This window comes from Neolamprologus brichardi, chromosome 4 (assembly GCF_056152115.1).
Source record: "Neolamprologus brichardi isolate AB-2024 chromosome 4, ASM5615211v1, whole genome shotgun sequence".
Taxonomy (NCBI): Eukaryota; Metazoa; Chordata; class Actinopteri; order Cichliformes; family Cichlidae; genus Neolamprologus; species Neolamprologus brichardi.
Genome location: NC_142107.1, coordinates 18,831,241 through 18,859,153, shown reverse-complemented (window position 1 = coordinate 18,859,153; position 27,913 = coordinate 18,831,241). Strand labels below are relative to the sequence as shown.

General features: G+C 39.5%; 2 protein-coding genes and 1 non-coding gene across 5 annotated transcripts in view; 2 read left to right on the top strand and 1 right to left on the bottom strand.

Moving 5' to 3' along the window:
* cacnb1 (calcium voltage-gated channel auxiliary subunit beta 1) overlaps window positions 1–10,194 on the bottom strand; it is a 39,648-nt gene extending 29,454 nt beyond the window's left edge. For all 3 annotated transcript variants that reach the window (XM_035910897.2, XM_087839972.1, XM_087839974.1), the window contains exons 1-2: window positions 9,935–10,194; window positions 4,166–4,252 (exon numbers count right to left, since the gene is read on the bottom strand). In XM_035910897.2, coding sequence (XP_035766790.2) covers window positions 4,166–4,252; window positions 9,935–10,024 — 177 coding nt within the window. In that variant the 5' untranslated portion in view covers window positions 10,025–10,194. The remainder of the gene's footprint in view (window positions 1–4,165; window positions 4,253–9,934) is intronic.
* On the top strand, window positions 4,837–4,908 carry trnac-gca (transfer RNA cysteine (anticodon GCA)). Its single transcript has one exon. It is a non-coding gene; the product is annotated as a tRNA-Cys (tRNA).
* Window positions 10,195–18,976: 8,782 nt separating the features above from the next.
* On the top strand, window positions 18,977–22,018 carry rpl19 (ribosomal protein L19). Its single transcript, XM_006798298.2, has 6 exons — window positions 18,977–19,048; window positions 19,431–19,537; window positions 20,368–20,490; window positions 20,615–20,735; window positions 20,983–21,093; window positions 21,826–22,018. Exons 1-6 carry the CDS (start codon window positions 19,044–19,046, stop codon window positions 21,947–21,949), a joined length of 591 nt encoding a protein of 196 aa, XP_006798361.1. The 5' UTR covers window positions 18,977–19,043; the 3' UTR covers window positions 21,950–22,018.
* The last annotated feature ends 5,895 nt before the right edge of the window (window positions 22,019–27,913 follow it).

Below are 27,913 nucleotides of genomic sequence, written 5' to 3'. Positions count from 1 at the left end.
GGGTAGACAATGTAGACATACCAGCACACAAGTATAAATACAAACAACAACATTGTCCAATACTGTAGGGATTGAACCCTGTACTGTAAATTACACTTTATGGTTTACACTTAAGCATGTGGAGAGGTGGGGAGGCCCCCCCCCAACAGGGCCAGACTGCCAAATATTACCTCCTGCAGAGGGAAATAGGAGTCTTCTTTTGAATATAGTCATCCTCATTTAGCAGATTGTTTTTCTTTCAATTTGTTTTCTTTTTAAACCTAAAGTCGTATCAGCATCGGCTTAAAAACTAAACTACTGGACATCACTGGTGATTAAATCCGGAAAATAAAATTGGTTTCATTCTCCGTAAGAGATGCTTCATGTAGACGTTTAGGGTTAGAGAGGAATAGGAAGTTCAGGCTGGATTTCACATTGTCCGAAGGATCTTGTTGTGTCCTTATTAGAAGTCATGTTTTTATTATAACAGCCTTTCTAAACTGATGTTGCATCATGAAGCAGTGATGGCTGTGTCTGTTTTTTGGGTTGTTAATTTGACAGACAGACTCGTTGTCATTCAGTGTACAGCAAGTGTACAAGGAACAAAATTTCCCTGCAGTTGGTTCAACACAGGGTGAAAGTATAAACACCTATGCTAAATATATAAAAATATATAGAATCCAAAATTACCATATAAAATGCAATGCTTAAAGCAACCGGTGAAATTAACATATAGAAACATGGTATCCAATTAGATTTCAGCACTTCCGATGACCTCGGGAAAAATGCAAGTGCATAACCCGGCGGTCCTGCACCGAGTGCTGCAGAGCTTCTTTCCAGCAGGGAGAACAGTCCATGGTGGGGGTGTTAGAAGTCCCTGATGAGGGTGTTTTGGCTTGAGATCATGCAAGTAAAAAGTATTTTGTTTACTGACATCATCACCAAATACTACTGGAGCAAATACAATAATCCCAACTTCACACAACAGCAGCCGCAGCAGCAGACAGTCCCTGCATGTATTCACACACCTGAAGACAGAGTGTGTTTTTGTTGAACTTGACACTGCACAAACACGTAGGCTGCACCCCCCCCCCCCCCCCACACACACACACGCACAAACACACACACACACGAGCAAACACAACCCCATCTAAACATGCTCTCCTTCGTCTCTCCATCCCACTGTGCCTGCACACAAGGAGAGATTCAGTAGCCCGGTTGCCATGGAAACCAGGCCGAGTGTACCAGCCGCTCCACTGTTGGTTGATTGTGGCTCTCGTCTATTCGTGTGTGTGTGTGTGTGTGAGAAAGAACGAGTGTGCACTTGCGTAGGTGTGTGTGAGACTGTAAAGCCTATACAGGGCTCTGCTTTCAGTTGTTCGGCTAATAAGGGCTATATGTATGAAAAACCTATATAACGCCTTTATGCTTCTTTTTTTGGAATAAACACCTTTAAAAAATATCTTAACATAGTTTAAAAAATTGTGTGCATGCGTGGAAACACTCCATACACTTAACAGTTGAGTTGCTAAATCACTTTTTACATTATGTGCAACATTTTGACAGCTCAACATCAACCCTGACAACTCTGATGAGTGGATCGGATGTGCAGTAGTGTAAGGCATGGGAGCATATTTATATCATGAAGCATGAAATCATCCTTATTATATAGGTAATGCGCTCGTTATACAGCGTGGGTGATATGAACCCTGTCTACCTGTAGTCCACAGTCACAAAGTTAATGAAGAACAAGGCAGTGGGAAGGGGGGGTATGTGCAGGCAAGGGATGTGGCTGACCTTTAGAAACCACAGGGGAGTTGAGCTCCCTGTGTTCACCACACGGCAGTGAGATTTTTTTTTCCTGAAGAAACACCAGTACTGAACAGGTAAATGTCATTCAGCTCGCGGCGCATCATTCCCTCTCTCAAATGAAGAGGTCAGGTGGAAAAGGGGGGCTCATTTAGCTGCGGCGCAGCATGTCTTTGAGAAATGTCACAGCCAGACAAGGACTGCTGCGTGGGTCATGAGCGTGTGATACCCAAACCAACTCCTTCAACCCCCCGAGGAGAAGAAATGTTCACAGCTGAAGAAGAAAGGCTTCTTCAGTCATTCCGAGCAGGAACATTAACATCTGCAGCTGGACAAGTTTAAAGCTATAAGTTGTTCACTACATGCATTGTTTGACAGAGAAATCCATGTATACACACATCAACAGGCCGGGAGGGGTCAGATCAGAGGGCATTGGTGTGGCACGAGTAAGACTTGGGGATTGGGATTCACAGTCGGACCTGGAGGAATCTATCCAGATGTCTCTCAGCTCAAACTAGTTGAGAATAATGCTGTGACGCATAGCTGCATCTACAGGGGTTTTAGTAAGATATTATCATATCATGAATGTTTATTTATGTAGTGTGTGTGCTGCCTGTGACATGCACAGGTAAAGAGAGAAAGAACTGCAAACATAAAAATGTAACCTACTCTTAACTCTGCAATAAGACGCTTATTGGTTCCACACTTATTCTAGCTGCCATAACAATTTTTTTACATTAAATATTATGTTTGTTTATTAGACCGCCTGTGTACAACCATTACACTTAAATGTATATGTATGGGATAAAAACGATATTTTTTTACTTTGAAGAGAATGAAATATAAGTAATACAGAGAAAAATATACAGCGAGAATGTTTAGAATCCAAAACTGTTTCTTGTTTCTGATTTTCAGAAACAAACAGATTATGATGCAGTAATCCTGAATACTTCTGATAATTGGGCAACTTATGTTTCAGAAAAACATGTTTTCAGTGCTCACCTTTCAAATTCAAATTCAAATTTTATTTGTCACACACATAACCATACACAGTATGACATGAGGTGAAATGCTAATAGCTGTGCAATGCCCGACCATTAAATGACAGTAGGTTTATAGTAAAATATACAAATTTACAGGTTACTACAAAATTTACAGATTTTAACTTAAATTTCTAAGTTAAAATCTGTAAATTTGCTAAATTTGTTAAAGTAAAACTTTAAATGGGTGTTAAATGGATCAATGATGTATTCAATATATATATCAATCAATCTGTATCAATATAAATATGTTGTAAGTGATGATGATTTTCCAGATAAATGTTACTTATCTGGAAAATTCACATATTCAGATAGTTTGTTTTGTGTGACTAAAACAAAATGTGACCAAAAATGTGGTTTTGGTTGTTTAATAAAAGTGGCATTGTATGGTAGTTGTGAAAAACTATAACACTAAATATGTATACATATACACTGTTTTTTTATTTTATTCTATTTATTTAATTATTTATTTATTTTCCACCTTCGTTGTTTATTGGTTTCTCTTCTTCTTACTTTAGCACCTTTGTGGTTCAGCTACCCAATTTCGCTGTGCAAGAAACTGTACAATGACAATAAAAAGCTCTAAGTCTCTAAGTCTCTAAATGAATGAGAGGTTAAATAGAATATCTAACTACATGAGGATCATGTTGTTGATGTTTTCAGTTACATTTGGATGCGGTGGATACATTTATGTGCAATAAAGTCACCCGTAGATATTGTTATTATACACATGTTAAAGTGGATGAGGATTACTGTTGCCAATGTAAATGTAACCTTCTGCTGTATCTAAACAACATTTTTGCAGGCTTTAACACAGCTTTGCAGTCATTCTCTGGCACTGGAAGAGTCAGATTAGGATTAATTGCAAATGCTAACAATTTCCATGGAAATTCTTATAAGCTTTGGACAGACTTAATACAAAGTATTTTTCTTTCTTTTTTTAGTATATGTGCTAAACTAACAGTACCACTAACTCCTTTTATCTTCTTATTTTTTCATTCTTTGCCCTGTTGTGTTTTACACTTTTATTTCATATTGTACTACAGATATATGTTAGCTATTTTTTTGTTATAATGTGTTCACTGTGTTGTGTTTTGTATTGATTTACACATTTAAATAATCTCTTGTAACATTTCAATTTGCATATGTTAAAAAAAGGAAATAAAAACTTTAATAAATTCAATAAACTATGAGTTTTCATTAGCAACTCTTGAAATGCAAAGGCACTAAAAGTTCTCACTTGATTCCATTAAACTTGTAATTCTTCATTAAACAAGATGAGGCCAAGTCTGGCGCCCTCATTAAGTCTGAGGGAAGGATTAGGTGTGAAATGTTACCTGTCGGACAAAGCTGTTTGAGGTGGTGTCAGATGAGGTGCTTCCATCTGAGCGCTTAAATCGGCTCTTCCTCTTGGCGTACTTTCCCTGAAGGTTTTGAGAAAAGAGAAAAAGAACAGAAAAAGTTTAATTATGTTCCTTTACGATAATTATCTTGACATATTTCTCGAAAAACCTTGTTTCCGAGGAGCATGGCAGCCATTAACATTTGCCGCAGCGTTTGTAAAAGCTTCTGAATATGATCAGGCGGTTAGATGGAGCCAGAGATAAAGCAGCCCAAGTCCCAGACCGTAGAGGAAGTCAAGCAGAGAAAATGTGTCCAGCGTGTTCGTGAGCTGCCTTCATTACTTGTCATTTTTCATGTTGTGATGCAAACTGGGACATTGTAATCTGATTGGTAGACCCCTGGCAAACGGCCTGTCCGGGTTGTGCAGAGGCCACACATTGCATTATGAGCCCACCCTGCCCACATTGTCATGGGAACGCAATGCCGACTAATCGCATTTGTCTGCAATCAGAAGGATGGCGTTGTTGTTCTTTCAGCATGAAAAGCGAACTGCTGATAAGGAAATAAACGTGGTCGATTAATATACAGAAAAGACATGCTACCACATAGAGAGCACATTAATACACACCTCAGGTAATCATCCTCCTGCTGCTGCATACTCACGGGGGGTATAGCTCAGTGGTAGAGCATTTGACTGCAGATCAAGAGGTCTCCGGTTCAAATCCGGATGCCCCCTAGTTTTCAGCATGTTTAAGCAGGAATAACTGTGGCATTTCCCATTAAAGGACTGCACGGGTGTGTATTTTATCTTGTTTACATAGATCATCTGCACCTGATGTGATTCCTGAGAAAAACACACTAAACGTCTATTTGATTCTTTTTCTCTTTTTCACATTAGTTTACAAAACAAACCCAACAGGAAACTAGCTCGAGACAGCCACTCCAAAACACTCACTCTAGTTTCTAGTGAAAACTATCCTCTGTTAATGTTAACTACCACACAGCAGAATAAACTATCTCTCTTTCAGGATTGCTTTCCCCATAATCACAACATACCTCCATTACAGGTTCTGTTTATAACAGCTTTTTACATTTTTCTATATTCCTATTTTCTTGTGTTCTTTTTGTACAGTGTATGAACACGCTGTACAATACATAACACCATAAAAGAGGTATTGGTTGTCTCAAACAGCCTGAGGGAACTGGCATGGAGTTTCTATGAAATGAGTAACACAGGCTAATTTTAGCTTAAAACTTATCAGTAAAATTAAAAAAGGACAAAACTGCCTACAATAAAAATCTGAGTTTTCCTTTTTTGCCCTTTATTTGGATCCACAAAAGCATAAAGCAATAAAAGCTGATATTTTGCTAGTGACTGAGACACAATTGGCTAATCTGTCCATGTTAGCAGGTAGCGAATTTGGACCAATACAAAGCCAGTTTCACCAGTGAAGATGTTTGTTTATTTTTATACACATATTTGACCAATTAAAATGAAAGAATTTTGTAAATAAAAACTGAAATGTGATCACGGGGGCGATCGTGGCTCAAGAGTTTGGAGTTCGCCTTGTAATCGGAAGGTTGTCGGTGTGAGTCCCGGCTTGGACAGTCTCGGTTGTTGTGTCCTTGGGCAAGACACTTCACCCGTTGCCCGGTGGCGCCAGTGTCCGGCAGCCTCGCCTCTGTCAGTGCGCCCCAGGGTGGCTGTGGCTACAATGTAGCTTGCCATCACCAGTGTGTGAATGGGTGGATGACTGGTTGTGTGAAGTGCTTTGGGGTCCTTAGGGACTAGTAAAGCGCTATACAAATACAGGCCATTTACCATCATCATAAATATTTCCAGTGTTGCTCATGACATGAAAAGATATGACTTATGATTAAAAAAGACATAAAAATTCAAAAGAGGTGTGAGTTTACTTAAAAGGATACACAAAAGGTCAGTAATCAGCATGAAACCCTAACATATTCTCTTCAGTGACACTCTAATAAACCATCTGTTTGCTTTATGGTTCCCATGAGAAACAACTGCATTTACCTGCTACTGTTTCCAATCAGCCCCCCAGATCCTGTACACAAACATGCTCACCATTGTAAACACTGAACAACTACCTCAAAACTTCCCAAATGTCAGTATATATTGGCTAATCTTGAATTGGCAGGTGGGATCCAGAGACAGATTAACTACAAGCCAATAGTGAGTGTCCTCGACTCAGTATTTTGCTATCACTGTCACATTATGTTCAACGGGGCAAACCGAGGCCCTTGGATGAATGATGCTGTCACGCCTGCTTTTAAACAAACATGACCTGTTACACCAGCGCCAACTGGTGCGAACATAAAAGCACGCAGCGGCCAAGAGGTTTCCAGTGTTAACAAATAAAAGGGAACACATCTGTTACATGCTCCTCTCCAAAAAATCCAGCTCAGGAATCCATTTCAATCAATCTTAAGCTTCAAGCAGCGCAAAAAATTATCTACAGAGCCTTCTATGGTATGCTTGATTTAGTATTTTTGATGGGATAGGATGAATACACCACAGGATGTTCCACAGAAAAAAAGACAACCTCTGATGAACCCACAACAATTACTGTGTTTCAATGTTAAGTTATGTAACATGGGTAGTGGGTTTTAATATTGAAATGAAAATATGAAGTGTTGATACAATATATTGTCAATGATGTGGATGGGCAGCTGTACTTTGTGCTGCTCAGATTTAAAAATAGAGGATGACATCACTGCTGGCAAATCTGTCCACCTACACTGACTGAAAGAATCCAAGAATCATGACTTCTCTGAAGGTGTGCTGTGTGCGTTCATGAAAATATTTTGTCACGCAAAAATATCAAACAGATGTTGGTTTGTATTCGGATATTTAACTTATAAGAATATTCACAACCACAATGTCAGTCCACATCAGTAAAAGGCATACAGGTTGTGCTATTCGGGATGCTTTACTCTGCCTACAGTTGCTGTTTTCTGTAAGCCGCTTTGCAACCCACGTTCACATCAGCTCATCCTTTGCACGGTTTATCTGACTTTGTCGGTATTTTTATTAATGCCCCTTCTGTTCCATGCATGGGTCTTGCTCCTGCTCTGTTACATCTCTGCAGCCTGCAGTTTCTGTGCATCAGCTGATAACATTTAATCTTGGTGCTGCTCACATCACCCGTTTGCTTGGCTGTTAGTCTTAGAGCGTCCAACTGGCAAATCCCACATAGTGAAAACGCAAAGTTAATTTCTGGCACAACTTCACCTACTTCCAAGGTGCATGGAGAAGGCTCATCGCCTAAAGACGCTGAAGCGCCAGCAATAATTGTATGATGAGGAACAACTTTAATACCTTACCATGTCAGGTTGCGGCCCTCATCAGGGTCATGAAGAACTATATTGCAGACAGCATTTCAAACATATGCATCCAGTATAAATAACCGCCAATCCATTCAAATGTATAATGTGTAATTTAATTAATCCTGTTGATTTTGTGTGAGTTATCATCTAACATTAAGAGGTGATTGTGTTTTGATATCCAGGCAGTAGTAAGATATATAATTTGGTTGGATAGTCTCAGTTTCACATCTTTCTTATAACAGCAGCCGCGTACTCACTGAAACAAGCTAAACACTCTTCGTTTTCCTAGCGATACAAGACAAAATCCATGCTTCAATACCTGTGTGCAAATATACTGTCATGTTTATCTGTTTTTCTTGGTAATGTTCTGTCCTTGGAGTCACATTTTGCTGCTACAACACACACAAAAAAGTCCAACAACGGCTGAACTTTTTTTAATGTTTCACCTGAAGTGTTGACCCTTTTTTAAAATAAAGGTTTTATAGAATCTGTTCTAATGTTTTGTATCATTGCTTTGTATGGTAATCTGCCTTTCAATAGGACCAGACTGGTAAGATTTTAGGGAGGACTCAGGTCCAGCTTCTTTTTTTAAAATAATAAAATATCTGTATTGTTTGATGAGTGGACATGCCACAAATCAATTTCTCATTGGGGACAATAAAGTTAATATTGAACCCAAAAGTAGCCTCACAGCCCGATCCCACTGTTTGCTATGCTGGAGAAGCTCCTGTGCCACTAAATATGTCAGCAATTAAGCTGGTAAACTTTATCACATCTCACAGCGTGTGTGATATCAGGTGCATACATGCATTAGCATGCATGTTTTTAGAGGGATCTCTATGATTGGAGCCATGATGGAGCTGATTCCTGTCACTAAAGAGCAGAGAAATGCCAAAGGAAGTGGGATGGGAAGCTTCCTGCTGGTAAACATCCTCCCAGATTAAGTGTATAATTAAGGAGGGTGCTGTTTATGAAAGCAGGAAGGCAGGGAGTATAAGGGGTGGAGGGTGGCACACTGAAAGGTATCATAAACACATTTCATTCTTTTAACCAGAACCTTCTATACAATATTGTGCTCAGAGAGCCCAACTGATCTGCAATGTGACAGCGGTCAGCAGACACAATCTTTAATCTAAGCTGCCCTCAGGCTCCGAAACGGGATAATTTCTCGGCACACAGTTCATTTCTTCTTCTGTGTTAAAGAACTGGCTGGTGAGAGAACTCTGGCCATTTCCTGCAGGATATTAGAAATGTGTCTTTTTTTCTTCTTCTTCTTCTCTCTCTACAGCAGAAACACAAGCGCATATAACAGCGTAGCCCACTGCAGGTCAACATGAACTTTACATCTAATCTGCCTGGCACAAGGGCCGTGCCCATCTGCTTCTCACCACAGCCTCTCAGCAGATAAAGATCTGATTTCTAAAAACAGACATCTCACATGAGGTGAGAAGGCGAGAGCAGGATGGGCATAGTGGCACATTCAAAGTGGATGGAGAGCTGAGGGGGAGAAGTGGGAGTAAAGAGGAGAGAGTGGGACTTGGCAGGGTTTGAAGCGCTGGTTGTCTGTGATAGTGAGGTGTTCTGTTTTTTCCCCCCCCTTCTCCAGAGAGATAATGACTGAGCCCAGCGTGGGTGTGTTTGTTCTAGATATTCTCATCTTCTTTTTCTTTTTTTGTCATCCATTTATGTCTAAACATGCCCACAACGTCATGTCACTTCCTAAGCCACTCTGTATTTGTGGCTGTAAAACAGGTGACATCATGGGGAGATAAAGGCTATCAATGAGTTATTATTATTTTATTTTATGTTTGTTTGTTTGTTTTTTGGTATTTTGGGAGGAGGGGTTACAAAATGGGAAAAATGTCAACAACATAAAACAACTCCACCTATGAAAAACTCAAGTCGCTCTTTCATTTATGGAAATTATTAAATTCCCCCCGCAAAAAAGGAAGAAGCTGGTCAATTCAACATGTTACTCGATAATTAGACATCAATTAAACAAAGGCGTGGTTTTCCTGGGAACCCTCTGGTCAGACGGCATATAAACAAGCGTCACATCACAGTTACATAGCACAGACTTATTAACGCCAGAAGAAATTAAACACAGAACAAGGATGTAGCTATAAATCAAAATCCGTAGTGAGAAAAAACTAGAATATTTCATCCATTTCACTTCTTCTTAAAATCATTAATTTGACTAAATTCATCCGTGCAACGTACACGAGCGTCTCGACACCCCGAAGCTAAATTTATCGACTTAATTGGAGAACAACCTGTTAATCTTCAGAAGTGCAGCAGCTTTAATGTTCACCAGCATCATGTAGAGTATGAATTCAAAATAGTAGACGTGGGATTTTTAACATAATACTCCCATAATATTTACGCTTTACCCTCTTCCCGTGTCTTGGTCTTACCTGTGTGTGTGGGTGATGGTCGAACATGTCCATTTGGATCTCCTGGGTTGAGGTCGAAGGCGTCCTGGACATACTACTTTTCTGTACCATTTGATTTAACTTTTTAAAAATCTATTTTCAGTTTCTAGTTTCGTGTGTTTACGATGGTGTCGATCGACTCATCTTTTTTTTTTTTTTTCTTCGGAGAGAATGAAGCCGCTGATGCGTCTAAGCTGGTTGATAATATAATGGCAACAGCTGCCTCCTTCCAGCCTATAGCGTTACACACTGTCGCACCAGGCTTTTACACAAGAGTCAAGTTATGGGTGTGACGCACGGGTACATCCGGTTATCCTGCTTTCAAAACAAAATTCTTTGAATAGGAAAGAAGCGTCACTACAAGTATTGTTATTTTTACCTGTTTGAAAGTTTTCGATGTTTATTCCGCATAGCACATGTTCAAAACTACGTTTGTTATGTATAATAAGGTAAAGGTTGTAGAATATTAGAGAGAAATAAATTTGGCAGTGGTGGGGAGACAGAACTCCCTTTTCACAGTAAGAGACCTCTGGCAGAACCAGCTTTTGCAAAGAGCTCACCAACAGCCTGAACACACAGCAGAGCAACTAAGGGATGCTTTGGGGACATCTGATCCAGCACGACCTATGAACTTTGACCCCTGTGGTCCTTATGCGCTTTCAAGGTTAGCAAAATGTTCAAAGGCATCGGTAATGCAAAGTGTTGCTCTACTTTTGATTCCAGGGACCTGATTGGTCCTGGGTTTACTCGGCCCAAACATAAAACCAGTCATAAGCCGTATTTGGCGTAGTGTGTTACTTGGGCTTTTTCTTTTTAAAAGTATGTAATTAACATGTAATATGTCACATTTTTGGAATAATAACCCCAACGCTGGCCATAACGAATTACACTCAGCTGAAAAAAAAAGAACAATGAGTCCCGAAACAGATGAAGAACTGTTCCCTAGCTGAGACTTGAAACAACCTGCCTATCAACATCAAGGTTATGTACAATATGTTTTTTTTTCACTGTTTGCACTGTGTAAACAATGCAAAACACTTGTGCTAAAACTAATACATGGTGCCAGTTTTGTTAAATTTATATTTGTGAAAGATGTAACAGTAGAAACTAATAGCTACAAAATCAGTCGACCTAGCGCAGGCAGGCTTTTATTTTGAAGGCAGGATCTTCTAACTACTCTCGGGTTTCTGTGTTTCTCTTTCTGTCTTGACGTCGATTCTTTTCCTTGTGTGCGCTCAACTCAACAGACTCCAGCTGGAAGCCGAGATCCACGCCCCACTGAACAGACCCCACCCTCATTTATCGATTGATGGAGAGAAGCGAGCCGCAGCGATGGATGCTGTGGGTGTGGATAGGCTGTCAAGCTGAGCCACTGGTCTCCGCACCGGGATCCAGGAATCAAAGGTCCTGCGGGGCTGTAATGGGGGGTGAGAATAGTTCAATTTGACAGCTAGTTTGTTGAAGCAGCAGGGAGGCTCAATGCCTTACGTCTCTATGATTTGAAGAAGAGGAGAATGATGTTGATGTGGCCTTGGGTAAAATAAATAAATAAAATAAAATAAATAAACTTTGAGCTATAATGCTGACCCAGGAGCAGGTAAGACTGTCTGATTTGCTAGGAGGGAGCCGGGGCCCAAATTTAGCTTTACCTAGCTAAATACAGACATATTTTTTTTAAAAACTAATCACTATCATCTCACAGTTTTAAGTTTAAATGATTAACTTAAAGCTTTCAAAATCATCAAACTAAACATAATTTTGGTCTCTTGGAGTTGGAACAACAACAGAAAAGACATAAATGAGTGGACAGCTAAATGCAAATCATCACTTGTGGGCAGATGCATAGGCAAACCATCCCATGAGTACACATCCAGTAAACAATACCTTTTATCTTTGTTGTCCTCTAACTTAAAAACATCCATGCCTTAACCAGCTCTTCAGCTAGCTATTTCCCGATTTGTCATTTGATGCTGAGCAGGTAGCATGCACCTGGTTTATTAAGGCGCATTGTTTTAGGCCGAAAGTGAAAGCAAAGTTTTTGCCACCTATCAATTGCTCAGATTTGACTTTTTGATGGCGTTATTTAGCCTAAGGCCCCGATATTAAATGTATCTGTTGGACAGACATTAGATGGAAGCCAGTAACAGAAGCATGACACATGAGTTGAGGGGAAACTTTTGCAGTCTCATGATTTGATTTGATTTAACTGCATTTACTGTAATAAGTGCAGGCTCCACAGTAGGAACTCAGTGTAACAGTACAACTTTAATTACTTAAATCTTTTATTTTTTTCATTAATTTGCATCCTGTTCTGCCTTTGCTTTTGATGACAGATTCAATTGTCTTTGACATGCAGGACAGTACAGATCTATGAAGAACTGTTGCTGTTCCGCTGTTCAAACAATTTTTTAAACCCTCTTTGCTGAAGGGTTTGGTTGGTTTGTCTTTCTCTTTAAAATGCTGCGAAAGTGTTCTGCTGAACTCGACTCAGGCAGCAGGTCACAGTTCTTAGTTTCTTCTTTTTTAGAAATTCTTTTTTTGGCAATGTGCTTTTGGATGTTGGAATATTCCTCCTCTGCTACTCTCTTGTCCGCTAGTATTTTGATATATTAAAAAAACCCCAACAACTTTATTGTACAGTACTCCCACCTCAGTAATAAAGAATTATTAGCATGCACTTACTGAGGAAATCATGGACATGATCACACCAAATATGCCACCAAACAAGGACTACACAGAAAACCACAGACACCTCTATACATCAATACAGAGACTATAAAAAGAGCCCTCCGCTTCTGGTTTCTGGGGGGTTCACATCACTGAGCACCTTTCCTGGGATGATGACACCTTTATTTATTAAAAAAGTCAAAGAGAGCCAACTCCCCCCCATAATGGCTTGCCAAATTTTACAGACTGCGCTCACAAGCTGCATGAAAGCCTGGTAGGGTAGCAGCACCAAAGCTGACAAAAAGCCACTCCAGTGTCTTTTGAAAACAGCACAAAACATTGTTGCCAGCCATCTCTGGAACATCTCTGCATCACTCACTGCTTGAAGAGTGCTGAGCAACTTCACAAAGACACATGCTGGACACCATTTGTTCAAGTTCCTTGCAGCAGGCGGGTGCTTTAGTGCTATAAAAGCATCCACAAACAGATTGAAACTCAAATTCTTCACAACAGCTGCAACACCACTGAACTGTACTTCGTGTACAGTCCTGATGTGCAATATTCTTATGTTCAATTTTACCGGTGTATGACAAAAACTGTGCACCAGAAGCTACTTAGCCATGGACACCCATGCCATGAAGCACCTGGTGCACAGTTTTTCTGCTGATGTTAAAGACAGAGAACATTTAGAACTCTGTCAGCAGATGGTTGGCCACTTTTGCACACTAGTTAGGGACCCACTAACTTTATTTAATCTCCCACTTTGTGTCTGAGTTGCTTTGGTTCCTAAAAATATCCACCTTGCTTTGCTTTAATTGAAAGATCAAGTGGTGTGGTCCAACACTTCTGTTCCTATACATTATGTGACGTTGCTTCCACACTGACAATAAAGGTCTTGTATACTGAATCTGACCAAAAAACATATTTATACTATTCAAGATCTTTAGAAAAGTTTAATCTCAAAATGTTTTTTTCATGCTGTCTGATGCTGTCTCTGTGCCAGATCTAAAGAAATAAAGAATCTGTTTTTCAGGACTTGTTGTTCAAGCAGTGCATTGTTGGGGACATCATTTTAAGAGTACAGTCAGTGTGGCTATAAAGGCACTATGGCTTAGTGGACCATTTAAAAAAAAAAAAAAATAGCTACTGGTCTTCCTTTAGAATTTTTACATCTTCATGAAGTCTCACAATAAGAATTTTCACTTCTTCTGCCAATTTTTCGACGGAGCCACGATGAAGATATGCTAAGTTAGCTGGAAATCAAATATCTGATATCCTGAAAGATGCCTTTCTTTTTAATCTATTTGTTCACCTTGTGCTACTACTCTAAAACTCTTTAGTGGCTTTTGTGAATAAGCTCAGAATAAAAAAAAAAAGAGAAGAACTGTGAACCTTTTTTTCACCTATCCCCACCGAGAGTGCATGTGCTTGTTTTCTGCTGAACCTTTGACTGACGTCAAAACTCACCCGAAAGTCTTACTGCTCTGTTTTTTCTCCTTTTTAGCTGTTCGCTGAAGCTCATCATGCAGTTTTAACTCACATCTATTGATGCAAACTTCCACATTTCTGTGATACTTCATGGAGATTGTAAAGTCAAAGAGTGTCCCCTAAAAAAGGACCCGAAACACCTTAAAAGGCTATAAAAAGTCAAGTGCAAGTGCAAGTCTCTGAGGGTCCATTTGGTATTTGATTCCTGCATATTATTCAGTGTGGCATTTTCAGATGTTTATACGGCCAACTGTTATAGCGAATTATTCCCACCTCAAGTGCATGGCTGAAATCGAAATGAGCAGCCGGTTCCCAAAATTATCGTTAGGGTGTTGATGAGTTTTAGATGACGACAGTCACGGAAGTGTAATAAACACTGAGTTCACAGAGCATTGATGATATCTGTGTAAATCTGAATAAACAAAGGGATGATTCATCCACCTCCTCCTCTCATATCAACCAGTCATAAAGGAAAATGAACCCCACACCTGCAGCAGTCTTTGATAAAGCCCTTCTGGGGGGAAAATCAGTGTGACGTCCTGATTCGAGTTTATGCCATCGGACTGAACACCCACAAGATCGTCCTCTGCGGCTGCAGCTCATACTTCAGTTCAGCTCAGTTTTGCATAGGAGGAAGAAACAAAATAGGATCATATTTTACTTATATTCATATTTTATCATATTTTACATATTTACTGAAATTATGGTAGTCATGTCTATGAACAGTCCCTTTAACTCTCCTGCAGCAATTGGCTGACATCCTCCTTCAAGAAGAACATAATGTGCAGCAGGAGAGCAGGACTTTCTATCTAGCCTCTCGTGTTTTTTTTTAATCTCTCTACTGCTACCCAAGGTAGCTCAAGGTAGTCAGCTCTAGTATCCATCTACTTTTCCACATAGATCAACACTATAATAAATGTGCAGCCATGACATTTTAATTCAGTACACGGTGATTTTCTCGGCTCTTTGGTTTCTGCCTGCTGTGTTTTGTGTCCTTTTATGTGAGTGATGATTTCATGAACAATATGAATAAAATCTCACAGATAGGAGTTCAAACTCACTATGATTGACATCCTGATGATTTCAACATTAAAAATATAATTCACTGTAGCAGCTGATAGGAGGATTCAGTAGATTCCCTACTGGCTCAGTGAAGAGAGACTTTCAGTGATGTTGATACTACAGAAGACAAATCAATACTTTTTGACCCATTAAATGTTACAGTATAACAACAGCCAATTAATTGCATCTCTTAATGGCAGGGATTCAAATCTTGAGGGAAGCAAGAGTGCAGGGCTGATTTAAAGTTGAAAATATGTCTCAGTCAGGAGTGATTGAACAAATGCTGTGGAAACACTTATTTATTCTAAGCTGTGGATTCTGAAGAAATGAGAGATGCTCATTGTACATCTATACACATTTACTGAATTATTAGATAGAATCAAGATTGGCATTATTATAATTTGTTTGAAGCATTAGGTTCCGATAATGCTAATTAGATGCAAGATTGCATTGCAAATGAGCAGCCTTTTGTTTGATATTTGTTAAGGAAAGGCATTTTTGTTTCCCCTGCAAAGCAAAAACGTAACCCAAACTGGGGTGTTATTTGCACCAGAGGACATCAGAGACTACGCACCGAGGCCTCCAAAAGCCATGGCAGTTCAGATGAGCTATATTGCCTCTCTTCCCGGGCAGACAGTGGCCCAACACAAAGTTCATGGAGTTTATAGATTGTTTTCTCTCTTGCTGGATGACACATTCCTCTGCAGTGAGGAGGAGAGTTGATGATCTAGTACTTTGTGTTGAACTTCCCCCTCAGATGGTGATTTTCACTCGTATTACCTGAGGTGAAGAAGTCACACAAGTGGTCCTCATTCACCCACACAACAGGTTTGCAGCGTTGCCATAGTGATGGGCTGCTGCTCCTGGTGTGGATGAAAAGCAGAGGATACTATAACAGCATTCTTACTAAGTGGCCGGTCAAATGGTAATGTATCAGATGGCTATTTTTTGTAAGTCTATTCACAAGAATCCCACTCACTAACCAACTTTATTTTTAAAGAAGACACTCATATATAAGTTGATATATAAGTGTTAAAAGATCAGCAAGGTAATATTAATCCGTTAAGGGGTTGAAAAACATACAATAAATTCTTAAAGACACAAAGGAAGCCAGTGAAGGGAGGCCAGAACAGGGGAGATATGCTTCAGCTTATGGGTTCTGGTAAGAAGGCGAGCAGCTGCATTTTGGACGAAAATTAGCAAGCAGTTTGCTAACTGTAGCATGGGAGATGGGTGGTCTCGTAGGGTTTCTTGCATTGAAATCTGCTGCAATGACCCGGTTACTGCGTTCACCAGATATCAACACAATTTCGATCCGCTCCTCACGTGTTAACCTCTTCGACATGTCAATGGCTGTGAACAAAGAGAAACTTGTAAATAACTCATGAAAGAATAAAGTTACGTTGAAACCAAGCACACCATTGTTTTTCTTGTGACATTACCAATAAGTTTGATGTGTCACATGGCCCTCTTCCTATTGAAAAAATAAAAGTTTTATCCAAGATGGCCGACTTCTAAATGGCCACCATGGTCACCACCCATCTTGAGGAGTTTGCCCCCTCACATATACTAATGTGCCACAAACAGGACTTTAATATCACCAACCATTCCCATTTTATTACGCTGTATCCATATAAATGGCCCATCCTGTATATCAATGGTTCAGGTTGCTGGCGGTGATGTGATGGTATGGGGGATACTTTGTGGCACATTTTGTGCCCATTATACATTATTTAAATACCACCCTACTTGAGTATTGTTGCTGACCATGTTCATCCCTTTATGAGCACAGTGTACCCATCTTCCAAAGACTGCTTCTAGTAGAATAACAAAGCTCAAACTATGTTTTCAAGTAGCTGAAAATGATCTTTATTTGTCATTCTTGACACTCCTGGTTCTCAATCACACTTTTGCTATTTTACTCAGCAGGTTAATTATTTACTCAGTGGCTTTTACACCTTTACATGGTGAATTTCACACTACATCACTCACAGTTCAGACAGTGTGAAGATAATTATATTTTGTGCAATATTATGGGAAACGTTTCTCCTTGCAATTTCTTTCTGTTGGAAATAGCAATTATTTTTCTACACTGGTTATGGAACAAAAGGAGACCACATTGTTTGATGTCAGTGAAAATGATCAACCTACAGAGGGCTAAATTCAAAGATAACCAAAAAAAAAAAAAATCTAAGTGAACAGTGATACCTCAGGCTAGTCTGTTTTGTCAAAATTTTATTGCAGCAACTCAAAATGGTACTCAGTAGTTTGTATGGTTCCTACGTGTTTGTGTGCATGTCTGACAATGTTGTGAGAAAAGCTAAACTAATAAATGAAGGATGCATTCTGGTTGGATATTCTCCCATATCTGAACCAAGCCATCACTGAGATCTTGGACTGTCTGAGTGCAACTTGGTGGTTTTAGATGGACAGAAAGATAATGACCCAGATGTGTTCAACTGGATTTAAGTCAGGTGAGAGTGCATACTGTTTCCACGTGGTTGGGCGTTGTTATGCACCAAGAGGAACCCAGGGCCTACTGCACCAGCACTGTGTGTTCTTGTATGGATATGTCTCTCCACAAAATCACTGACCACCACCAAACCAGTCATGAAGAATAATGTAACAGGCAGCATAATGTTCTCCACAGCTTCTCCAGACACTTCCAGATCTATCACGTGTGCTCAGTGTGAACCTACTCTGATATGTGAGAGGCACAGGGCTCATTAGAGGATGCCATTGCCAGAAGGTTTGCAGTCTCTCCCAACATAGTCTCAAAAGTATGGAGGAGATTCCAGGAGACAGGCAGTTGCTCTCTGAAGAGCTAGACAGAACTGAAGAAGGTCCTTAAACCATCTGAATGACCAGTGTCTGCTCTTTTGTTAAAGCAACAGAATGAGCACTGTGAGAGCCCTACAAAATGATCTTCAGCGGGCCACTGGTGTTAATGCCTCTGCCTAAGCAATCACAAATACTCCTCATGATGGTGGCCTGAGGACTTGACGTCAAAACCTGGACCATACCTGTGCCACTTCGGTATGGTCCAGGTTTTGCCTTTATCTTAACACTGACCCTAGTCAAATGCGAGCTTACTGAAAAAAGAGTCAAAAGATAAGATGAGGAGTGAAAAATTGTCAGTGACCTGTAACATCATTCCTGTTCAGGGGTTATGTCTCATTGCTTCTCATCTAGTGCACCTGTTGTTGGTTTGATTATCACCAAAGCAGCTGAAACTGATTAACAACAGCTAATATGACCAGATCAATATTCCAGACGTTTAATGACTTGATGATATACTACTATATCTCATATTATTTTTTTAATATTAAAAAAAAATGTCATTGTCATTTTAGTTACGTTGTCCTTTCATTGACTCGAACGTAACGCCACTTGCAGGATGATAAAAGGGGGCTGTCTTTTTTTTTTTTAAAGGAAAAACAAACCTTTAGGATTCAAAGTGAAACTAAGAATAGAAAAATGTATTTAAATATTTTTTAACGTTCATGGTTTGTTCGAGTTTTTGTGTCTCAACACCGCTATCATGTGGTGTAACGTCAGAAAACACCCAATTACCTCTCCACCCATAATGCAGTGCATTAATGCTGGGCAGTGCCATTATTTGGCAAAAGGGGATGTCACCGATATAAACTTTTAAAATGCGATAAAGACTTTCTTTCTCTATGTCACTTTCCTATGTATTTATTGCTCCAATATGGATATATAGTAACATTATGTAAAAATTAAAGTGATAATAATGTCCATTATTGTATGGGTCGACATCGAGCTGTTTCACAGATCAGAGATGGACTCTCCTCAGAAATGGTAGCTTCCGGTCCGTCTCTGAAGCCTTCCTTTTCCTACTGAAGTAGCAGCCATGAGGTAGGAGCCGAGGCGATTCCATAGTAAAAGTCAAAATTTAAGCGTTAAAATGCGCAGCTTTCAGTATCATACCATTTTGTTAAGACACGCAAAGTCCCTTTTTATCAATATATAAAGTTTATTGATCTGTCCAAAGTTAGCATGGCATGTTTTTACGGTGCTTTGTGTAACACGATGTAGCAGACGCAGAGGCCATGTTGTCAACCCGGCTGGTAGTTAGCCGTACAGCTAGCCTTTAACTAATCCTCTCGTAATTCTTTGGTGTGTTAACAACACTTTTACAGCCTTAAAAAGATATTCTGCTTTTAAGACTACCGAAACAAATTTTGGGGGTCTAATCGCAGCTGTAATTCTGACCGGTGGTTGTTTGTGCCTCCCGCAGCATGCTCAGGCTCCAGAAGAGGCTGGCCTCCAGCGTACTACGCTGCGGCAAGAAGAAGGTCTGGCTGGACCCCAATGAGACCAACGAGATCGCCAACGCCAACTCCCGTAAGCAGAACAAAAAGTCGTTTTGTAGTTTGTCCTTTAAGCCTTGTTAGCGGCTCAGTTTAAAAGTTCACCGGCTCATGCAAAGTTATCTACACGTGTGTGACCAAAACTGAGCCAGAGGATCAGCTCAGCTAAATAAATTAAGTGCCCTGCATACTTAATTTGCACAGGGAATTTATAACATCACAATCTTACAGGTGAACTCCAGTGTTAATGTGTATCAACACACAAACTAATGTAGCAGGCCTCCTCAGTTTGATTTGGCAGGGTTTTTACGTCAGACGCCCTTCTGAAGGGATTTATGTGGAGCTGCTAAATATTTGTATTTACACTTCACTAATATTAATTAAAAAAAAAACAAACTAGTGTTTCAACTATACATCAGTCTCTTTAGGTCATACTGCTGTTTCATGTACTGCAGAAATTAGACAGTATGTACTCTTAATACTGATGCTGAGAGAACCGTGGGATTTTAATCTTAGTTTCATTTTCTAAAATTTCAATAATTTAATAGTTTGTTAGGTTAATGCTTGTTAAGTAATTCATTACAGTGTTGACCAAAACAATTATGATCTTTTTTTTGCTTTACTGGAGCAATATTAAACCAATATGAGTCAGTGACATGAGTATGAAGTGATGTACGTAATCTAGTATTTAACTGCAGCATAAGCGCTCTGGAGCAGTTCTACTTTCTAGTTTGTTTGTTTTTTTGTGGTGGAAATGAATTGTGGATATCCGAGGATCATACTCAGCACTGCTTTGATAGGTAGAAACCGCACAGGTGGTATTCATTGCATCCCATCGTCTCACTTTATTTCCTTTATTTTCAGGCCAGCAGATCCGTAAACTGGTAAAGGATGGTCTTATCATCCGCAAACCTGTTACGGTCCACTCCAGGGCCCGCTGCCGCAAGAACACACTGGCGCGTCGCAAGGGAAGACACACAGGCTACGGTAGGTTAAAACTTGCAAAGCAGAAATTGATTACATTTTTAAGATGATATTGAACGACAAAGCTAATTTAAATTTTGTTTGCGTTATCATTGGTACTTGATGTGTCTTTTTATTGCGTGTCCAGGTAAGAGAAAGGGTACTGCCAACGCTCGTATGCCCGAGAAGCTGACCTGGATGCGCCGCATGAGGATCTTGCGTCGTCTGCTGCGTCGCTACAGGGAGTCCAAGAAGATTGACAGGCACATGTAGGTTCTGCAGTGGTTAAATAAAGACTCTCTGGACACTCTGAAATCTAGTTGATTTTTAGTTAATAAAGTCAACTCAGTGAAACGTGCTGGTATTTATAGAATTATTCTTGGGTTAAAGAATCTGTTTTTAAATCCTTTGCCCCTCACTTTGTGTGGGTGGGCGTTGTTCTTGTTCTTGTTGTTTTTGTTTTGTTTTTATTTAATTGTGATGCCCTTCATTTATTTTCCACATGATCCGTTTCAGGTACCACAGCCTCTACCTGAGGGCTAAGGGTAATGTGTTCAAGAACAAGCGCATCCTTATGGAGCACATTCACAAGCTGAAGGCAGACAAGGCCCGCAAGAAGCTCCTGGCGTAAGTATTTTTACATCTTTATTTGGCACAGTGACGCCTATTTGTGGCATCTGGATTGTTTTGAAAGCCCAGGTCAAAATATGTGCCCTGACCACGAAAAGTCTAGAAAGATGAAACAAAACAGTTCAGTAAAGTCAAAAGAAAGGCTAAAATAGAAATGAATAAGCTCAGCAAATTAAAATCTAAATCAACTGCAGGGCAAAACCTGAAGTAAAATGGCTCGATAAATACAGAAGCACAAGTAGCCGTGGAGGGTTGAAATAAAGCTCTTCAGACAAGAGCAGAGATTTATCTGCTACACAGATGTACTCTGTGGAGAGTTACTGCTTGAGGTCTGAAAGATTTCTGGTGTCTGTTCTTGTGACAAAAAAACTGAATCAGTCTGTTAGAGAAAGTGATCTGCTGCCTGTGCAGCTTAAGTGCAGAGGGTTGGTTACGATAGATCGTTAGGAGTTGTGTTTGCTGGGTGTTAGCAATGCTAATGATCTGTGGATTGTGTTGATTATACCTGCATCTTTATATAATTTAGCAGTTGTGAGGGAAGAACTAAAAGATCAGTGTTTTTGTTCCGCCCTTACATACAGGATGTTTTCAGTCTTTAGTGTGTCAGTTTTAAGGATTTAGTCAACTAAAAAGAAAACACACTGATGTTAAACATTTGTGGTAAAATAGCTGTGGTGGCTGTGATTATGCACTGTATGAACACGCGTGTCTCTCCTGTTTGTCCTGCAGCGATCAGGCCGAGGCTCGTCGTTCCAAGACAAGAGAGGCCCGCAAGCGCCGAGAGGAGCGTCTCCAGGCCAAGAAGGAGGAGATCATCAAGAACCTGTCCAAGGAGGAGGAGACAAAGAAGTAATCTGGCTTTTTATGTCCTGCCTGACTGCCACCTGTCAAGTGCTGATAATAAAAGTGTACATAAACACAACAGTAGTCTTGTGTGTTTACTTCCATCATGATGACACTAATGCTGGGGTGGGCAACTCCAGGCCTCGACGGGCGGTGTCCCTGCAGGTTTGAGGTGTCCTTGAACCAACACAGCTGATTTAAATGGCTAAATTAGCTCCTCAACATGTCCTGAAGTTCTCCAGAGGCCTGGTAACGAACTAATCTTGCGATTCAGTGTGTTGACCCAAGGTGAGATCTAAAACCTGCAGGACACTGGCCTCGGGGCCTGGAATTGCACACCCCTGCACTAATGCATTAGCAATATCTTTTAATTGAGAAAACCTGAAGGCTTAACACACGGTGACATGTTTTATTACATGCGACCAAATATCCATCTGTGTGCATGTGCATTCAATAAATGGGCAATAAAAACCAAACGCATATACTTAATACCTGTTATCAAGTATGTGTGCCAAGTCGTTACAATCTTTTGCTAAAAGTTCATGTTTAGCATTTCTCCACTTAATTTAGTGCTGGTTCAATGTACATAAAAATATGTTGGATCTGTTGATTTAAAAAAAGCAAAACCCAGCAGGGTGGCACAACATTGCTCGTCCCAAAGTTAACCACTGCTATCAGTAGTTAGCAGAGGGGCAATGAAAGAAGTTCTTGTATGATTTACAGATTAAAGTTACTCTAGCTTCCACAAAGTGATAATAGGCTCCCAAAGCTCTAACAATATGGCCTTATTTCTAATTTACTCTGCAACAGAGTCACACCAGTGATAAAACGGTATAGGTGGAGTTTACATTAGAAAGAAAACGAACTGCTTGCTGATAAAAGGTTTACCATCTAAACATTTAAGTGATTGAGCCTCACATGTAATTCTGTTTTGACAAGTTCACCAGAGGACACTAGAAAGAGGGAGTGCGGGGCCTCTGTTAGACCACAGAAAGTTGATGGATGGCCTTGTTTTCCTAAACCTCTTGAGTCATTTTTTGAGTTGCACGACTGAATAACTTAGTACTCTATGTAATAAAAATACATTTTTTTAAAGTTTATACATTTCCTAAAACCCGCACAGAAAAGCTTGAACAAACCATTTCTTTTGTTTAACCACCATTTGGTCATTGGGCCCCCTGACCCACACTGTTTTTTTCTAATAAATTTATGTAAAGATGAACTCTGCAGTGACAACGTACTGCTTTTTAAACTCTTTTGTCCTGGTTCACAAAGTAAAAATAGTAACAAAACTGTTGATTTACTGGCTGATCTACAGTCCTACACATGAATTGTGGATAATACATGAAAAAATAAGAAAGCATCTGTATTCTCTTGTCTCCGGGGGACATTTTTAAAAACAAGAGAGCGTAAAGGGTCGAATGAAATCGGAAATTAATTTCAGAAACACAGAGCTAAAAATTTGCTTTAGCTCTGTGTTTAATAGGCACTCAGTAGACTGCTGTGATGCGTGAGTGGGAAGGATACAGTGTTATAAAAATAAACAACATAGTGGTGAACATGTTTAAGCAGCTTGTTGCTTGTAATGCAAATTAAAATGTTTAACATTATCAATTTGTATACACAGCCATACACTGTGAAAGACAGCTCTGCATTTTTACCAGAAATAGAAATATTACTGAAACAACTCAAAGTGAACCTTTGAGTTGTTTGTCCATACTGCAGTTTGTTGGTGGAGGACGATGCAGCTCTGGACCTGGATGGATAAAGTTAATTGTGAGGTGGTCTATGCAGTTTATATAAGGCTTGTGTGTTTGTAATAATTGTATAGGGAATTTAATAACAATATTTTATACCCAGTTATTTTACAAAAGTAGAATATTAAGTAGTGAAACAAGAATCTACTTCTGCTCTTTTTCTTTCTATCAGCTAGTGCTTACTGTTTTCGTATTATTCTAGATTGTACTTGAAAGTTGCACCGTGCTATACATTGAAAGTTATATATGACAGTGCTGACTACAAAATGTAGAGTGGAGTCCACAGAAGAGCAAGAAGTACTCTTAACGACTGTCGCACACTTATTATTCACTAAATTTTCACCTCCTTTATCATCCTGGGTAACTTTGGTTGAACAGAATTAAATCAAAATCAGCTTATCATTTAAATGATGAAAACAAAATGTTATTAAAAGATTAAAAAAAGTAAGCCTTTAAATTGATTGTTTTGTCAAACTGATGTTTCCAAAGTAAACAAGCATTCATTTTCATGGCCGGGGGGGCCAGTGCATTCTGTCTAATGATTGAAAGCAATATTCATCTTACTTGTAGCTGTCCTGTCAGTCGCCCATGTACACACACACAAATATGTTCATACCTACACACTGATATGCATACACACGGCGAATATCTATCTTGTGAGCAAGGACATGACTGTGAACCAGCAAATTACCCCTTAAATTCAATTCAACATATCTATCCATCTATCTATCTGAAGAGAAGTTTTATTTATTTAGTATAGAAACTGCATTCTACAAAGATATGTTTTTTTTCATTTTTACAGTTGTTTGTGGTAGAAAAATTAAAATGAGAAAAATCACAAAGGTAAATAAAATCTGTAATACTTGTAAGTCTTAAGAAGCAGAAAATTGTCACTGACTGAATGTGTATGAATGTGCTTGTTTTTTGTGGATCCATGTTTGGATCATGGGTCTCACATCCTTTGGAACTTGCCTAGTCATGTTTCTCTCTAAATTAGTTTTCCATGTGGCTATACAATTTAACTTCATCCCCTACTTGTCCCCCGTGACTAATCCTGTTGTGATTAATTTTATTTCCTGCTTTGTGAAGAACAGTAATCCTTCAGTGAACTCTCTTAGGCTGCTGTTATGACTTCTACTGACCCACAACCCAAACCAGCTCAAACTGATGAAAATCCCATGTGCTCCCAATGAACCTGTCAAATTTTGATCCATAAATGGGCAAATAAACTTTGTTAATTTTCAAGGTTTGTTGCCATCTAGTGGTTGCAGCATGGGATTTCTCAAAAGTTTGATTTGAAGCACCTGCCAGAGATGCTTCACTTTTGCAACTTTTAACCACATTTAAATGAACAGCATCTGCAGGTGCACTGCGTTGCACAGTGAACTACTGTTTCTCAGAATCTGTGTTTGTAGATTGATTTCAATATTTTGATTTGCCATTATATGTTCTTATGCTTAAGGTTTTTGTTTAACACACATAAACATATATCTGTTATCTACTTTATTTAATAAATTAATGATGAACTCCTAATACTCTGGATGTGTTGGGGGAAGTGTAAATTATGCACTTCCACTTCCTGTCGCTTATAGGTTCCTCCTCAAGATGTGCTTGCCTGTTGATATCATTTGACTATTTTGTGTTTTGGTTGTGATTTTTCTGAGGTGTACAGGGAGGCAATAGATTACTGAGGCATAAAAATACCAACCACTAAACAGCCTTGGAATGCACAAGGATCAGCTGTTCCAAACCACATGACCCCAATATTCCCTCCCCAAGGCCCATGTCTTCTGCAACACTCCCATGTGGAGACATTCGATAGTCACAGCCGTGGAAGTTGACAATTTAAATTTAAAGGATTGCAGCTTGAGAAAATTCACCAAATATTCCATAAAGTGACCAAGAAGTCCCAAAGGCCATAATGGCATCCAAGCCTCACGTTTTGAGCCAAGCCTCGGCAGATGGAACCAATTAGGGAGAAAAAAGCACAATCAAAATAATAAATAAAGTTTAGTTGTTCCAAACCTAAATTATTTATGAATGTCGTGGTCCTGGGCTTTGGACAGAGGGTTTTTCAAGAGGGCTTGAATTCTTTTTTATTATTTAACATTCCTTTTGGTTTTTAGTTTGATAATTAATATTTATTCTAAGTATCCAGAGTCTTTTTGTCAGTTTTTGGTTCTCTGCCTCAGATTTATTTTGTATACTCTCTTATTGTTTTCCTAGCTTTCCCCTTTGCATGTTAGTGTCTGTTGTCTCTGTCTCCCCTTATCCTTTGTTGAGTCATCCCTCTCTTTTGCTTGTTTCCTGATGCTTGCTGTTTGTTTCCAGCTTTGTGTTTCCAATGTCTGGGTGTTTACATTCATTCTGTCTTCCTGAGTCCTGAGTTTCCTGGATTCCTGCTGGACTTTGTATCATTAGCATTAAAAGCTAGCCTTAGGTTAATGGTGTTATCAACATCCTGCATTTATGTCTTCAATAAATAGAATAGAATTTAATAAACAGAAAAAGTAACAATAAGCATGAAGGGCCTGAAGTTGTAAACAACAACCCACGTAAATACTGCTTATAACAAAGATTGAAAAATCTTTATATACAAGAAGCTGGAACCAGAATATCTAATAACTAATTTGGCTACTACTACTGCACGCTTATCACCACCACCAACACCAGAATGACTGGGACTTCCCCTTGTGTTGATAAGATAAGTAATATTTCATGCATGTCGTGTAATTGTTGATAAGTAAGATGCTATGATTAATTTGCTTGGACATAAAGATTATTTCTTTGTTTTGTTTATTTTGGTGTTTTGGTTGTGTTTCTGAAACTCTGGAAATATTTTGTGTCCCCATTTGATGTATACAGTAGTGTGAAAAAGTGTTTGCCCCCTTCCTGATTTCCTAGAGTTTCGGATATTTGTCACATTTACATGTTTCAGATCATTAAAGAAATTGTAAATATTACACAAAGATAGCCTGAGTAAATACAAAGTGAACCAGGCCAAAAGAGTTTAAAAAGCAACACATTACATCATGATCTAAAGAAACACCAGAGAAACAAAGTCACTGACATTTATCAGCCTGGAAAGAGTTACAAAGTTATTTCTAAGCCTCCAGTGAACCACAGTGGAGAAAACTTGGAACAGTGGTGAACCTTCCCAGGAGTGATCCGCCTACTAAAGTTACTTCAAGAACACATCGACAACTCATCCAGGAGGACATAAAAGAACCCAGAACAACATTAAAGAACCGCAGGCTTCACTTGTCTCAGTTAAGGTCAGAGTTCGTGATTCAACAATAAGAAACAGACTGAGCAAAAATGGCATCCACGGGAGATTTCAAGGAGAAAACCACTGCTGACCAAAAAGAACAAAGGCTCATCTCACATTTGAAACTCGAAACTTTTGGGAAAATATTTTGTGAACTGATGAGAAAATAGCTGAACTGTTTGGAAAGTTTGAGGCCTGTTACATCTGGTGTAAAAGTAACACAGCATTTCAGAAAAGGAACATCATAGCAACAGTAAAATATGGTGGTGGAGGTGTGATGGTCTGGGGCTGTTTATATGCCTTGGGACCTGACAGACTTGCTGTGTTAAATGGAGCCATGAATTCTGCTGTCTACTAAAGCATTGTGAAGGAGAATTCACTGCAAAGAAAGAATGTACTGAAAGAACAACATGCAAGCTGACAGGAAACATGCAGATTGGTGAGGTTTGCAGCATGCGGCCTCTTGACATTAAAAGCCTGAAAGGAAGCTCAGTGTACTTTCAGCAAAAGTCCCACCTTGACACCCTTGGACTAAACTTCAGCCCGAAGCCCTGGAATAATGCACTTAAACCTAATGTCTCACTGTGTTATACCTGTTTTTTTCTGGAGCACTATCTGTTAACCCTTGTTTTTTTTTCTTTTTTACTTTTTTGTTTGTTTTTTTTGGGGGGGGGGGTGTTTTGTTTTGCTTTGTTTTATTTATCTATCTATCTATATATTTTGGCAGCACGGTGGCACGGTGGTTAGCACTGTTGCTGCACAGCAAGAAGGTCCTGAGTTCAATTCCACCATCAGGCCGGGGTCTTTCTGTGTGGAGTTTGCATGTTCTCCCCGTGTTTGCGTGGGTTCCCTCCGGGTACTCCGGCTTCCTCCCACTGTCCAAAGACATGCAGCTTGTGGGGATAGGTTAATTGGATTATCCAAATTGCCACTAGGTGTGAATGTGTGA